Source organism: Alosa alosa, chromosome 15 (genome assembly GCF_017589495.1).
Source record: "Alosa alosa isolate M-15738 ecotype Scorff River chromosome 15, AALO_Geno_1.1, whole genome shotgun sequence".
Lineage (NCBI taxonomy): Eukaryota > Metazoa > Chordata > Actinopteri > Clupeiformes > Clupeidae > Alosa > Alosa alosa.
This window is the reverse complement of record NC_063203.1, coordinates 29,947,917-29,960,845: the sequence shown is the minus strand read 5'-3', so window position 1 is coordinate 29,960,845 and position 12,929 is coordinate 29,947,917. Positions and strand designations below refer to the sequence as shown.

At 43.6% G+C, this 12,929-nt stretch overlaps 2 protein-coding genes across 4 annotated transcripts; both read left to right on the top strand.

The window, feature by feature from the left end:
• The first annotated feature begins 709 nt into the window (after window positions 1-709).
• LOC125307790 (P2Y purinoceptor 12-like) lies at window positions 710-6,160 on the top strand. Of its 3 annotated transcripts, XM_048263852.1 has the most exons (3): window positions 710-854; window positions 1,269-1,293; window positions 4,912-6,160. In XM_048263852.1, exons 1-3 carry the CDS (start codon window positions 713-715, stop codon window positions 6,011-6,013), a joined length of 1,269 nt encoding a protein of 422 aa, XP_048119809.1. In that variant the 5' UTR covers window positions 710-712; the 3' UTR covers window positions 6,014-6,160. The 3 variants fall into 3 exon arrangements, 2 of the variants coding, with proteins under 2 accessions (XP_048119809.1, XP_048119810.1); XR_007195788.1 differs by lacking the exon at window positions 4,912-6,160 and having other exon boundaries at window positions 1,180-1,269; XM_048263853.1 differs by lacking the exon at window positions 1,269-1,293.
• Window positions 6,161-9,830: 3,670 nt separating this feature from the next.
• Window positions 9,831-10,884, top strand: LOC125307933 (P2Y purinoceptor 13-like). Its single transcript, XM_048264063.1, has 2 exons — window positions 9,831-9,952; window positions 9,995-10,884. Exons 1-2 carry the CDS (start codon window positions 9,831-9,833, stop codon window positions 10,800-10,802), a joined length of 930 nt encoding a protein of 309 aa, XP_048120020.1. The 3' UTR covers window positions 10,803-10,884.
• Window positions 10,885-12,929: the final 2,045 nt, after the last annotated feature.

Here is a 12,929-nt window from a genome sequence, read left to right as displayed (position 1 = left end):
TTTTAAGTATATTTGTTGCCCTTTTTATGCCTTTAAGGACAGGACAGTAGAGAGTGAAATGAGGTGAGTGGGAGGGAGAGTCGGGGTGGGATCTGGAAAGGACCATGGGGCGGGAATCGATCCCGGGTCGCCGACGTACGGTGCAGGTGCCCCAGACAGTCGCTCCACGGCCGGTGCCCCTGTTTCATTTCTAAGCTTTTTGACTATTAAGTCCCTTGAGGGCAGTTGCTCCCAGATATGCATCACTGACCTAGGAAATGTACTGCTGGCACCTGTCCCTGTCCTGTGCATAAACTCAGGTTTTTTTTTTTTTGCTGTTGACACAGCTATTAACAAAACACACACACACACAGTCACTCACACACACACAAGTCACTCACACAGTCACACAGTCACTCACACACACAGTCACTCACACACACACACACAGACACACACACACAGTCACTCTCTCTCTCTCTAACCAGACATGCACACCCAATGCATTTGTGGTGCAGTGTCAGCACAAGGTCGAAGTGGTGGAGTCATTGTGTACGTTAGATTATCTATCTCTCTTTCCACTCTCTCTCTCTCTCCATCCTCTCTCTCACGCTCTCTCCATCTTCTGTCTCTCTCTCTCTCTCTCCCCACGTGTCAGGAAACTGAATGCAGAAGTGTGACTGAAAGCTGCCCAGTGTGACTGAAAGCTGCCCAGTGTTGTGTTGTGTTGTATATGTGTGTCTGCAGAGTGTGGGGAGCACACATGCCCTGGCTGCTCTCCTCATGTGCTCTCCTGACTGACCGACCGGCTGTCCGGCTAACTGTCTGGGTCTGGTTCCACAACCACCACTCCTGGACTCAGAGAGCGGTGAGAGGTAAGAGATCAGGGAGTCTCCTGAACACAAACAGACCTATTCCACACACACACACACTTTGAATGAATGAATCCACTACACACACACACACTTTGAACGAATGAATCCTTTGTAAAAATCTATTTTTGTTCACCAGCCATTCAACAGCTTTTTAGTTCTTTAGGAACAACTACTGTGGGTTCTATGAGAAAAACAAAACTGCCTTTTCTATGATTGATACCATACAGCATGTATCCAGTAGTCATTTGTGCTTTAGAGATAAATAATAATCAACTAAATATATATTTTTATTACAGTAAGCAATGTAACATTTGTATCTTTTCAGAAGATTCCGTAGTGATTTCTAATTTCACTACTCATGTTTTGCAACTTATCCTTCCACTCTCTCCCTACGGCTCTGTGACATGTGACAAGTTGACTCAGACCTCCGAGGAACTATGTAAGGTTCGCCATGACCTCCAGCTTGTTTATTAACTGTGATAGCACTTTACAGAGGCAGACTTTTCCAGTTAATAATGCTCTTTACTGTGAAATAGTTTGAAATGGTTTTAATGTGTCCGGCTCTTAATGTGTCCATGCACACATTATCAGTAGATTGGGGGAGCTTTACTAAATACACTTTTATTTAGACACTCCGGCTCTAAATGTTTATTATTGTATCCAGGGGCGAATCTAGAGATTTTTTCTGGGCTGGCGAAGGGGTGGCATGAGGTTCCAGGAGGGGGGCCATGGACATTATTCAAAACTTAAAATTCGGATTTCATTGAATATGTTTTGTTCTCTACATTACATTACACGAGGTGGGAGGCAAATCGGAGATGTAGCTGGCGTTTTGGATGATGTGGGTCTTAATATGTGAATTTCTTTCTCTGTGTAATCACTATACAGTCTGTGTAGTCTGTACTTAAATTATACAGTGTCAAAAAGCAATTCTAGGGGGGTTTGGAGGTATGTTCCCCCAGAGAATTCTTTTAAAAAATGACCCCTCAAATGATTTCTTCTAGTTAGTTTTGAGGGAATATGGATACATTTATAAAATAAGCCATAAATAGATTTAGGTTATATGGATTGAAACAAGATTATGAGGATTTGGGGGTATTTTTAAAACATGACCCCTCAAATGATGTCTTTTAGTGAGTTTTGAGGGTATATGGACAAATTTAGTCATACAAAATAAGCGGTAGATTTAGGTATCTGAATTGAAACAAGATTCTAATGCAGAATTGTTGCAATGATAACCATGACTGTGACTGTCAAAACATTTCCATCTGATTCAATAAAGACTCAGTCAAGTAAGTACCTTCTTAGTCAAAACATTATTTTTGGATTTATTATAATACAACAATTTAAAATGTACATAACAAGAATGTACTGTAATTATCTACCACCTCACTAATAAACATGCAAACACACACACTGGTGGACAATAACTAAGTACTGGGTATGGGTATCTAATTCAATTATTTAATTCTTTGGAAGGTTTTTACTTCAACCCCCACTACAATTAAAGGCCAAATATCTTTAGCAGAGATTAGAAACGGTTCAAAGAATGAAAATGAAAACCGGAAACGAACACAGTTTTTGGAAGGACATAACCAAATGTTCCGGAGTAAAAAAAACGTCATTTTCAATTTTGGATAACCGGTTAATAACAGTATTTATCATTCCGATTAACCTTTGTTTGAATATTATTCAAAACTCCATAGGCTTGGAAAGTCACCTGCCCACACAGTGTTCCCCAGACCCCTTATAAGATGAATTTAGTCAGATGTTATGAATGGGGTATCTCCCTGCATAATTGGCTAGAACTACTAGTTGATAAAAAAAAGAATATTAATATCCAACACTATCTAACTGCCTTTTCCAAGTATGTAGTCTACTGAAACAATTTGTGAAATAAGATACCAGAGACACTAGGCAAATATTTATAGGCCTGTCATGCAGTTGGTAGCACCATACATAGGTTAGGCTATTGCAAGGCTTAAAGCAAAGACATTTTCTGTGCCTTTACGTTAGGCTATTATTTTTAAGACCTAATATTATATAGGTATTATAATATTATGATACCAAATGATGTTTTTGCTCAGAACGAACCTAAATGGAAATCGGTCCCCCTCAGTCCCTGATCTTTAGTGCCAAATGTTATGTTTTGCCATTCACAATTTAGGCTACTCACTCACTCACAAAGTGGTGAATAATGAAGTACATGTATACTGTATTAAAGTACCTTTATAAATATCCTATTAAGAAACGACCTCAAACACGAGTGAACAAGCAACATGTTAATTTCTTGAGGACACAAACTCCTGTGCTGGCCTCAGCTTGTTGGTTCATCTACCAGCAAATCTGAAATCTATCACCCAATGAAACTGGAAGATTTAACTGGAATCTAAGCAATTACATCTCATGCACAAAGCTTCATATGTGATGTGCTTTGACATCATCAAACGTCTAGTCTATAGCCTACTCTGAGTAGGGTTTGTTTGAAAATAGTAGGCTACTTTTACTTGTTGTGATTGAGTAGAATTTCAGTCATGGAACTGTAGGCTACTTTTACTATACTTTTACACACTATATATGAAAAGAAAGGAAAAAGAAAAATGCAACCGCCACCAGCTTGACACCGATTAGATATTCTAGTTTGATTTGACATGTCGACCAAATTTGGATAGTCATAGATGCTGGGAAAGTGGATGCATGACAATTTTGAGAACCCGTGTTGAATTATCACGTGTATTAATGGGTTGACATTGACAGCAGTATTTACAATCAAAGGTTATAAACTAGCGACACACACAAATAGACTTTAAGCGTTAAGCGTTAAGCTCATACGAGCATGCCCTTATTATCTGACCTGACCATCATGAAAAATTCGATGAGACAAAGTCTTGCGGATGTAAATGACGTAGACTAACAGTGAGGTTGTTGCCGGGTTAACTGATTTATGGACTGACTATAGGTCTGATTATGGACTTGGTGGTCAAACTTATCACTTCGTTGTAGGCCTACAGACAGTTGACACATAGTTGCATGTACTGTGCAATCTGCTGCCAATGGTGAAATTTCGCAGGGGTCACTGCGCTCAGTGCGCGGATAGTGATGGGTGAAACCATTTTGAGGGGGCGGCGGATTCTAAATCGGCGATTTCTGTTTGAGAGGAGTTTGGTGCGGGTTTCACACCTTCTCACAGTCCAACATGTATGAACATAAAATGTACTAAATATAATAAAAAATATTATCTGATTTATAAATGGGGTGGCAATAGGGGTGGCAAGACTGTGTCCCAGGGGTGGCAGTTGCCACCATTTGCCACCCCGTAGATCCACGCATAATTGGATCTGAAGAAGGCATCACAGGCGAAATGTTATTCAATAAAAACAATATATTTGGAGCCAGAATGTGCCACATTCTCTTCCTACTTGTATGTTTATCATCAGAGGTCAGCACCTCATTAATAGTGCTTTGGTGTGTGTTACTCTCTGTCTACACATTACTTGTCATTAAAATCATATTTTTTTAATTAGACTTTTACTTTGGCTTTAAGATGTCTTTCTTAATTAGACTTTTACATATGGCTTTAAGATGTCTTTTACATATGGCTTCAAGATGTCTTTTCTAATTAGACTTTTACATATGGTTTTAAGATGTCTTTAATTAGACTTTTACATATGGCTTTAAGATGTCTTTTACATATGGCTTCAAGATGTCTTTTTTAATTAGACTTTTACATATGGCTTTAAGATGTCTTTTACATATGGCTTTAAGATGTCTTTCATTAGACTTTTACATATGGCTTTAAGATGTCTTTTACATATGGCTTTAAGATGTCTTTTCTAATTAGACTTTTACATATGGTTTTAAGATGTCTTTAATTAGACTTTTACATATGGCTTTAAGATGTCTTTTCTAATTAGACTTTTACATATGGCTTTAAGCTGTCTTTAATTAGACTTCTACATATGGCTTTAAGATGTCTTTTCTAATTTACATATGGCTTTAAGCTGTGTTTTACATATGGCTTTAAGCTGTCTTTAAGACGTTTGTCTCTCTGACGCAGGGATGACCCAGTAGTCCCCGTGATGTCCTCCGTGATGGCGAACAGCAGCGGCAATGTGACCTGTTCCCGTGACAACGTGCTGAAGACCACGGTGTTCCCCGTGCTGTACTCCTTCCTCTTCCTGGTGGGGCTGTCGCTCAACGGCCTGGCGGTGTGGGTGTTCTTCAGCATCCCCAGCCGCTCGCACTTCATCATCTACCTGAAGAACATCGTGGTGGCCGACGTGTTCATGACGCTCACCTTCCCCTTCAAGATCCTGGCGGACGCCAACCTGGCCTCGGCGGGCGTGCGCGTGTTCGTGTGCCGCGTCTCCTCCGTGCTGTTCTACCTCACCATGTACGTCAGCATCCTCTTCTTCGGCCTCATCAGCGTGGACCGCTGCCGCAAGACTCTGCGCCCGTTCGTGGGCACCAACGCCGCCCGGCTCAAGCGCCGGAAGTTTCTGTCGGCCGGTATCTGGATGACGCTGCTGGCCCTGGCGTTGCCCAACCTGGCGCTGACCAGTCGCCCGCCGGCCTCGTCGCACTTCAAGTGCAGCGAGCTCAAGACGGAGTTCGGCCTGCGCTGGCACGAGGTGGTCAACCACGTGTGCCAGGTCATCTTCTGGGGCAACCTGGTGACGGTGGTGGTGTGCTACACGCTCATCACCAAGGAGCTCTACAACTCGTACGCCCGCACCCGTGGCTCTGACCCCAGCACCAGACCAGGGCACACGTCCGGGGCCCCCAGGGCAACTCTTGTGTGTGTGGGCACTAAGAAGAAGCGTCGTGCCAACGTCTTCCTGGTGCTGGCGGTGTTCTTTGTGTGCTTCGTGCCCTTCCATTTTGCCCGCGTTCCCTACACCATGAGCCAGACACGCGGGCGACTCTTCGACTGCCGCCACAAGCTGGTCTTCTTCCAGCTGAAGGAGAGCACGCTCTGGCTGTCCTCGCTCAACTCGCTGCTGGACCCGCTCATCTACTTCTTCCTCTGCAAGTCCTTCCGCACGACGCTCTTCAGCACGCTGCGCTTGGCCCCCGGGCGTTGCCGCAAGCTCCGTGAGCTCGGCACTGACACCAACACGGCCACCACACACCACAGGGAGTCCTCCAGCCCGCTGTGAGAGCAGGCCACAGCCGTCAGCTTTAATCTGGTGCCTTCTCATACATTTAACTCTCTCTTCATCTAAGACAACTACATAGCTATGTAAGGGATAATGTATAGAATGCCCGTCATTATTGGGAAAATAAGTCCCGACAGGGCAAACCGTCTTGCTTCACCCTGAAGGGACTTATTTTCCCAATAATGACCGGCATTCTATACATTATCCTGCTTATTATACGGCTACTTGCCAAAGCAAGAAAATAAACTCCACGATATGTCTCTTTTACATTTATTTGTTACCGTTTCGTTGCGGCTTTTGCTGAGAAACAAATTGTTTGCAACACACACTGAAATTGAATCAAACGTTCTTTAGAACACAGCTGATCAACCGTCTGCCTTCCCTTTTGAATGAAAATCCGTTGCCATTGACAGCGGTCCTTATTTGGAGGTCCTTAGACAAAAATAATGACCGGTAGAACTTTGGGAAATCCCATTCAAATCAATGTGCGTTCTACTTGCGTTTTCTATGTGCAGTCAGGTCGATTCCCCACAGAAATCCAGTCTATCCAAATCTCTTGTACCTTGAAAATTGATCATGAAGGGATACCCGGTGTGTTGACAGATGATGACAAGGGGTGCTGACCAAGCACAAGTATGTGACAAGTTAGGAGTGAGTCTGTAGGCATTGATACGACGAGTTGTCCACAGTGCTTTTAAAAAGACTCTTCTGGACTGCTGTAGTGACCAGTCTTGTTCTTTCCTGAGCTCTCCCTTAAAATAACTACCAACACACTGAACGTTACAGGGAACTTTGCAGCCCACTTAGCACTCGGTTTTGTGGCTCCTCTGGTGTTTACCCTTAATGTTGAACTCTGTCTAGTTAGTCAGGTGTGGCTCTCCATGGTTGGCCATTGGTTAATCAGGTGGGTTAATCTGAGATGTACAGGTCTCCTCACCTCAGATAGCGCACATGTGGGGCGGTGGTAGTGTAGTGGTTAAGGAGCTGGGCTAGCGTGCAGTAGCCTGAAAGTTGTCGGTTCAATTCCCTGCTTCCATCCTTGTGCCCTTGAGCAAGGCACTTAACCCCAAGTTGCTCCGGGGACAATGTGATCCCTTGTAATATAGCTGACATATGTAAGTCACTTTGGTCAAGAAGTGTCTGCTAAATGTAATGTAATGTAATGTTCCTTTAGCATGGTCACTTCATATGTTTTCATGCTCCTCTGCTCTCTGTGCCTAATTGAACTCATTAACGGTGCTCTTGATTAGCTGGACACAAGGTTAACCAGATGCTGACTGAACTGTCTGCGGACACCTCCCTTCATGTAAAACGGCAGAGTGTTATGAGAGTTCTCCAGGTCTGTGGTGCCTCAGGTTATGCCAGTTAAGCAGGTGTCGTCCCTGCTGGTCTGTGGTGCCTCAGGTTATGCCAGTTAAGCAGGTGTCGTCCATGCTGGTCTGTGGTGCCTGGACATGGCTCCTCTGCACTATGGATATCCTTACAGGACACAACCAGTGCTTGAGGAAAACATGAGTCAGCGCTTCATGGATTAGGAACTCTCGCTTGGTCCACCACAGAGAGACAATAACATGAGTCAGCACTTCATGGATTGGGAACTCTCTCTTGATCCATGACAGAGAGATAATAACGTCTAAATCAGTAGAAAGTGTTGCGTGGAATGTCTTCAAAACACCACTGAGAGGTATCGCCTGGCTGGAACCTACAAATGTGCATGCGGTTTCTCCATTGTGTCAAAACAAGAGAGGCAGGTATGCAGGCTGGAGTGTTATATGTTTCTAATCAAGTTCTAATAAGCATTCAAGTTATCCTGTCTTTGTTATGATTTGAATGTTAGTACTGACTACAACAGTAACTAGTTTTATTACGAGCAGACACACACATCCACTTTCTCTCTCACAAACAGACACACACACACACACACATCCACTTTCTCTCTCACACACAGACACACACACAGACACACACACAGACACACACATCCACTTTCTCTTTCACAAACAGACACACACACATCCACTTTCTCTCTCACAAACAGACACACACACAGACACACACATCCACTTTCTCTCTCACACACAGACACACACACAGACACACACAGTTCTCCAACATGCCTACTTGGCACTGTTGCTCAGGGGGAGGGATCACTACTTGTTTCACCTTTCTCCCAACCCCCTCCCGGCAGTTCATCTATTTGTCTATAATGCATCTCTCCTTGGGGAAAAATATGTAAACTGGGTTATTTCGGCCATTCTCTGCGTCTGTTGAAATACGACTCTGCTGCCATTGTGTCTATTCCGCATGAAAGGAGAAACCTTGTATCTCATTAAAAAAAAAAAAACCTGAGCATTCGCATGTTTCCATTATTCTTGACATCAATATGTGCAAGTAAGACATGTAAGACTAGATGTGGTGGTGAACAGACTATTTTAGTTAGTTTTTAAAATGGAAGTGTTTAGCCCAATTCCATAGTAATTAAATAAAAGTTTCATAAAGTCAGTAAATAATATCGATGCTCAAGATGAAGATATTATTGATCCGGATCAGATGCAATTAGAAACTACATGTACTGACACTGAGCATGTTTATCTGATTCACTTTACATTTACACACACAAATAAAACAACAAAAACCAGTCTCGCTTGTCTTTACTCCTAACTCTCATATCCATGTCACAGTTCTCTTCATGCCTCCTAACTCTCATATCCATGTCACAGTTCTCTTCATGCCTCCTAACTCTCATATCCATGTCACAGTTTTCCCCCTGCAACATGTAAATGCTGTAAAAACAAAAGTAAATAAAAATAAAGATTCATGGGGACAAACCTTTGCTTTGCTTCTGATCTTTCAATCCTTCAGTCATTCCAGTTTGTACCAGATTATGGAAAATGTACACAAAAACCCTCCAGTGTAACACAAGAGCATACTACCTGCAAAAGGCCACATACACCGACTAGTGGTTTATATTAGAATTGCTGTCTTGATGGGAAAAACCTATAACTGAACCATCATCTCTGTCTGACTGAGACAATCAAGACAATGGGCCCTAATTTACATGCAAAGTCTAAAGTCTATGCCAGAGACAATTGCACACACTGAGCTCAATGCTCACACACACCACACCACAAGATAGCTTTAGCTCATGCCAGAGACACCTGCACACACTGAGCTCAATGCTCACACACACCACACCACAAGATAGCTTTAGCTCATGCCAGAGACACCTGCACACACTGAGCTCAATGCTCACACACACCACACCACAAGATAGCTTTAGCTCATGCCAGAGACACCTGCACACACTGAGAAATCGAATGTAGGACTCTCACACAGGATATGAACAAAGTCATACAGCAAACATGTCAACCACACTGAGTAGGAACAAGACTTCAGAGACTTTCACACGCAACTATCCCCCCCCCACCCCACACACACACACACACACATGCACATACACAAACAAAGGCATACACATACATGAGAAGCTCGTTTCACCAGGGACGTGTTGGTCTTGTTTCTGTCAGCTGCTGAGAGACATGTGAGTATACCTAACTTTATTCTTTCCTTGAGACTTGCCAATGAAATATTAAATATTAGATATGACATGAACAACAGGAACATCTCCAACAATAACAATGAGTGATGCCATTGCAGGTTTTATATGAAACCTGACCCAAATACTGTATTCATTGCATTGTTTTGTATACATAGCCTAAGTTCTAAAGAAAATAAAACCTGTATCCATCACTTGGTCTGCTGCATGCTCTGATATTCTTACACATTTAGCTTTGTCTGACTCTGTTACTGCATAGATATGATGAACACCTCTGAGTACCAAGACAACTCCTCCGTGCATGGATATGAGGACTGTGGCATCAATCACAACATGGTCGATGTGGTGGTTCCGAGCCTCTACTTCCTGCTCTTCGTCCCCGGGTCTGGTGCTGAAGCGTCACAGTGATGTGGATCCTGCTGCAGCTCAGGGCAGTCCACTTTCTTAGTGTACCTGAAGAACCTGGTGGCAGCTGACCTGCTCATGACGCTGACACTGCCCATCAAAGCTGCCAGCAAGCTGCCCAGTGCATCTCTGGGGCTTCGGGCGTTCACCTGCCGCTTCGGCAACGTCCTCTTCTACTTCTGCATGGACATCAGCATCGTGCTGATGGGCCTCATCAGCCTGGACCGCTTCTTCAAGGTCGTCCAGCCGTGTGGCCGCCTGCTCGGCCAGAACCTGCTTTTCGGCCGGACCGTCTCCATCGCCACCTGGACAGTCATGCTGGGGGCGGTCGCCCTGACAAACGTGATCTTTACCAGCGAGACACCCTCAGGAAGCTCACACAACCTCTGCATGGACATGAAGACCCAGGTGGGAAGGGATTTCCACAAGGCTGTGATCTTGGTGCTGAACTGGCTGTTTTGGGTCGTGCTGGTTGTGATCGGGTTCTGCTATACGTGCATAGCCCGGACGGTGTTGCGGTCATACAACAACTCTGGGAGTATAAATGTGATACGCAAACGCAAGACCAAAGCAAAGGTGTTTATCGTGCTTGTGGTCTTCCTGGTCTGTTTCGCCCCGTACTACATCGTACGGATCCCTTACACGCAGATGCAGGTAAAAAACAAGCACGGTTGCACGAGGGAATCGCTGAAGGTGGCCAAGGACTTTACCCTCTGGCTCTCGGCCACGAACATCTGCCTGGACCCACTCATCTATTTCTTCCTGTGTAGAAGCTTCCGAGAGAAGCTGTCCAACCTCGGAATAGTCGGGAGGTTCTTAACCACATGACTCAGGGATCAATGAAAACCTTACCAATGGCTGAAGAAGCCAGTGTTCTATTGCTGTGGAGTCAACAATGTGTATATGCTTATGTGTCCCATGCAAACAATAAACAGATATCAAGACATGACATGGATGCCTTTTTTATTAAAGCTGTTTATGCTAAGTGTTGTTTGAGTTAAATCATCCCTCTTCCTCAAATGCACATTATTTGTCATAACTCTTACTCATAGTTCTAATTCTTTGTTCAAAACATTTGGCTGCGCCTCAAGGTACAGTTTTATTCAACTTCCTTCAGTTGCTTCTATGGGTTTTCCACACATCTCTCGTTAGCTGACAGAAATAAGCACATGTCTAAGGTGAGATGAGCTGTTCATATAACTGTGTGCCTCTTTGTTTGTGAGTGAGCATTTCTGTGTGGGTGTTTGTCTGTGGATGCTTGTGTGCTTGTGGGTGGATGTTTGTGTGTGTGTGTGTGTGTGTGTGTGTGTGTGTGTGTGTGTGTGTGTGTGTTTGTGCAAGTCTGTGTGTGTAAGTCTGTGTGCATGTGCATGTCTGTGTTTGTATTTCTGTGTGGATGTTTGTGCATATGTGTGCATGTGCGTGTGCATGCAACACTTTCTGGACTTACATTCAAACATAATGCAATGACATGCTAGCAGATACAGTACAACCTGTTTGTGGGCACAAATGGGTGATGCATGAAGTGAAAAACAATTAAAAAACAGTGAAAAACAATCATTAAAACAACATATTGAACAAAGGGTTGTGTGAAGACACAGATCTGGGGAAGGGTACAAGAAAATGTCTGCAGCATTAAATGTGCCCAGGAGCACGGTAGCCTCCGTTATTCTCAAATGGAAAAAATTGGAACAGCCAACAGTCTTCTTCAGTGACACCATCTTCAATGTCCACAAAATACTGGTTCCAGAGCTGGAGCAGTGCTGCTTTCAGCAAGCACACTAATAACTAGGAATCCCTGGATCTGACCAGATCAACTCAGCACAAGCCATGAAGGCTGAATTACAGCTTAGTCTACATTCAGACCCGGCGCCAGACCTGGCCCAGTCAGTCAGCTTACATTCAGACCCGGCGCCAGACCTGGCCCAGTCAGGGGTCGACTGAAATGTGAGGAGCGGGCGTTGCCAAAAACTCAATACATCAGGCATGCAGCGTACATTTGTAGCCTACAAGCAATACCTGATGAAGTGCTATCAAACACACGCCCACAGAGCTTAGGCATGCAGCGTACATTTGTAGCCTACAAGCAATACCTGATGTAGTAGCCTTTTAATTCTAAAGATTTCTGTAGCTTAAACAACTCGGAATTGTAGTTGAGAACATCAGTTATAATGGCCCACGTATTTAAAAAAATGTTGGGTTTAAATCGGGCTCGGGCTCATAATTACAGTTAATGTGTAGGGCCGGGTCGGGCTCGGCACAATGTGCACAGGCTCGGGTAGGGTCGGGTTTGATATTTTGGGCCTGATCTAAGCTCTAGTTCAGAATGGCTGAACCAGAAAAGTTAAAAATGGACATAAATTCATCAGGGAAAGGAGCTCATTTGCAGTTACAATAGAGATTGCAGTGAGATTTCCGTTTCAGGAAACTGACTGAGAAAGTTAATATAATGTTAAAGTTAATATAATGTTAAAGTTAATATAATGAGAGAAGTGGCCTGGGCATCTGGCTGAATACAGAGGGCTAGACAGATTTACATTGAGCACAATAGGCTTTTGGTCAGAGAGTTTTAGTGGAATGGAGGCATTTTTTTTATTTACACCCAAACCTAAAAACAGGAAATGCGTAGTGTGGTGGAGAAATAATCAGGATATGGCTCCAGGATCTATGATTTCAATCTCGGTGAGAGTGATGTCATTATATTCATTTTGGACTGAATATTTGCATGCCAACACAAAATGTTCTGACGTTCTTTGACGTTACCTCGCGGCAAATAAGAGTTTGTGCTTAATCAACCGCCTCTGGTAGTCGCGTCTCCATAAAAAATATTTAGATCAGTGGGATAATCCGACATGTGTCACTTCTGACTGCATCAACTCTGTTTGCACCTTGCTGATGGGTTGTTCAAGCTGTCGCTCTCACAATATAAATTTCAAAACGGCACGCATATTGTCT

Bases quoted from the DNA above. Each gene is read 5' to 3' on its own strand.
- LOC125307790 (XM_048263852.1), top strand. From the start codon at position 713: ATGTGTGTCTGCAGAGTGTGGGGAGCACACATGCCCTGGCTGCTCTCC. The intron at 855-1,268 runs GTAAGAGATCAG...ACATGTGACAAG, and splicing joins GACTCAGAGAGCGGTGAGAG to TTGACTCAGACCTCCGAGGA. The intron at 1,294-4,911 runs GTAAGGTTCGCC...TCTCTGACGCAG, and splicing joins TCAGACCTCCGAGGAACTAT to GGATGACCCAGTAGTCCCCG.
- LOC125307933 (XM_048264063.1), top strand. From the start codon at position 9,831: ATGATGAACACCTCTGAGTACCAAGACAACTCCTCCGTGCATGGATAT. The intron at 9,953-9,994 runs GTCTGGTGCTGA...ATCCTGCTGCAG, and splicing joins TTCCTGCTCTTCGTCCCCGG to CTCAGGGCAGTCCACTTTCT.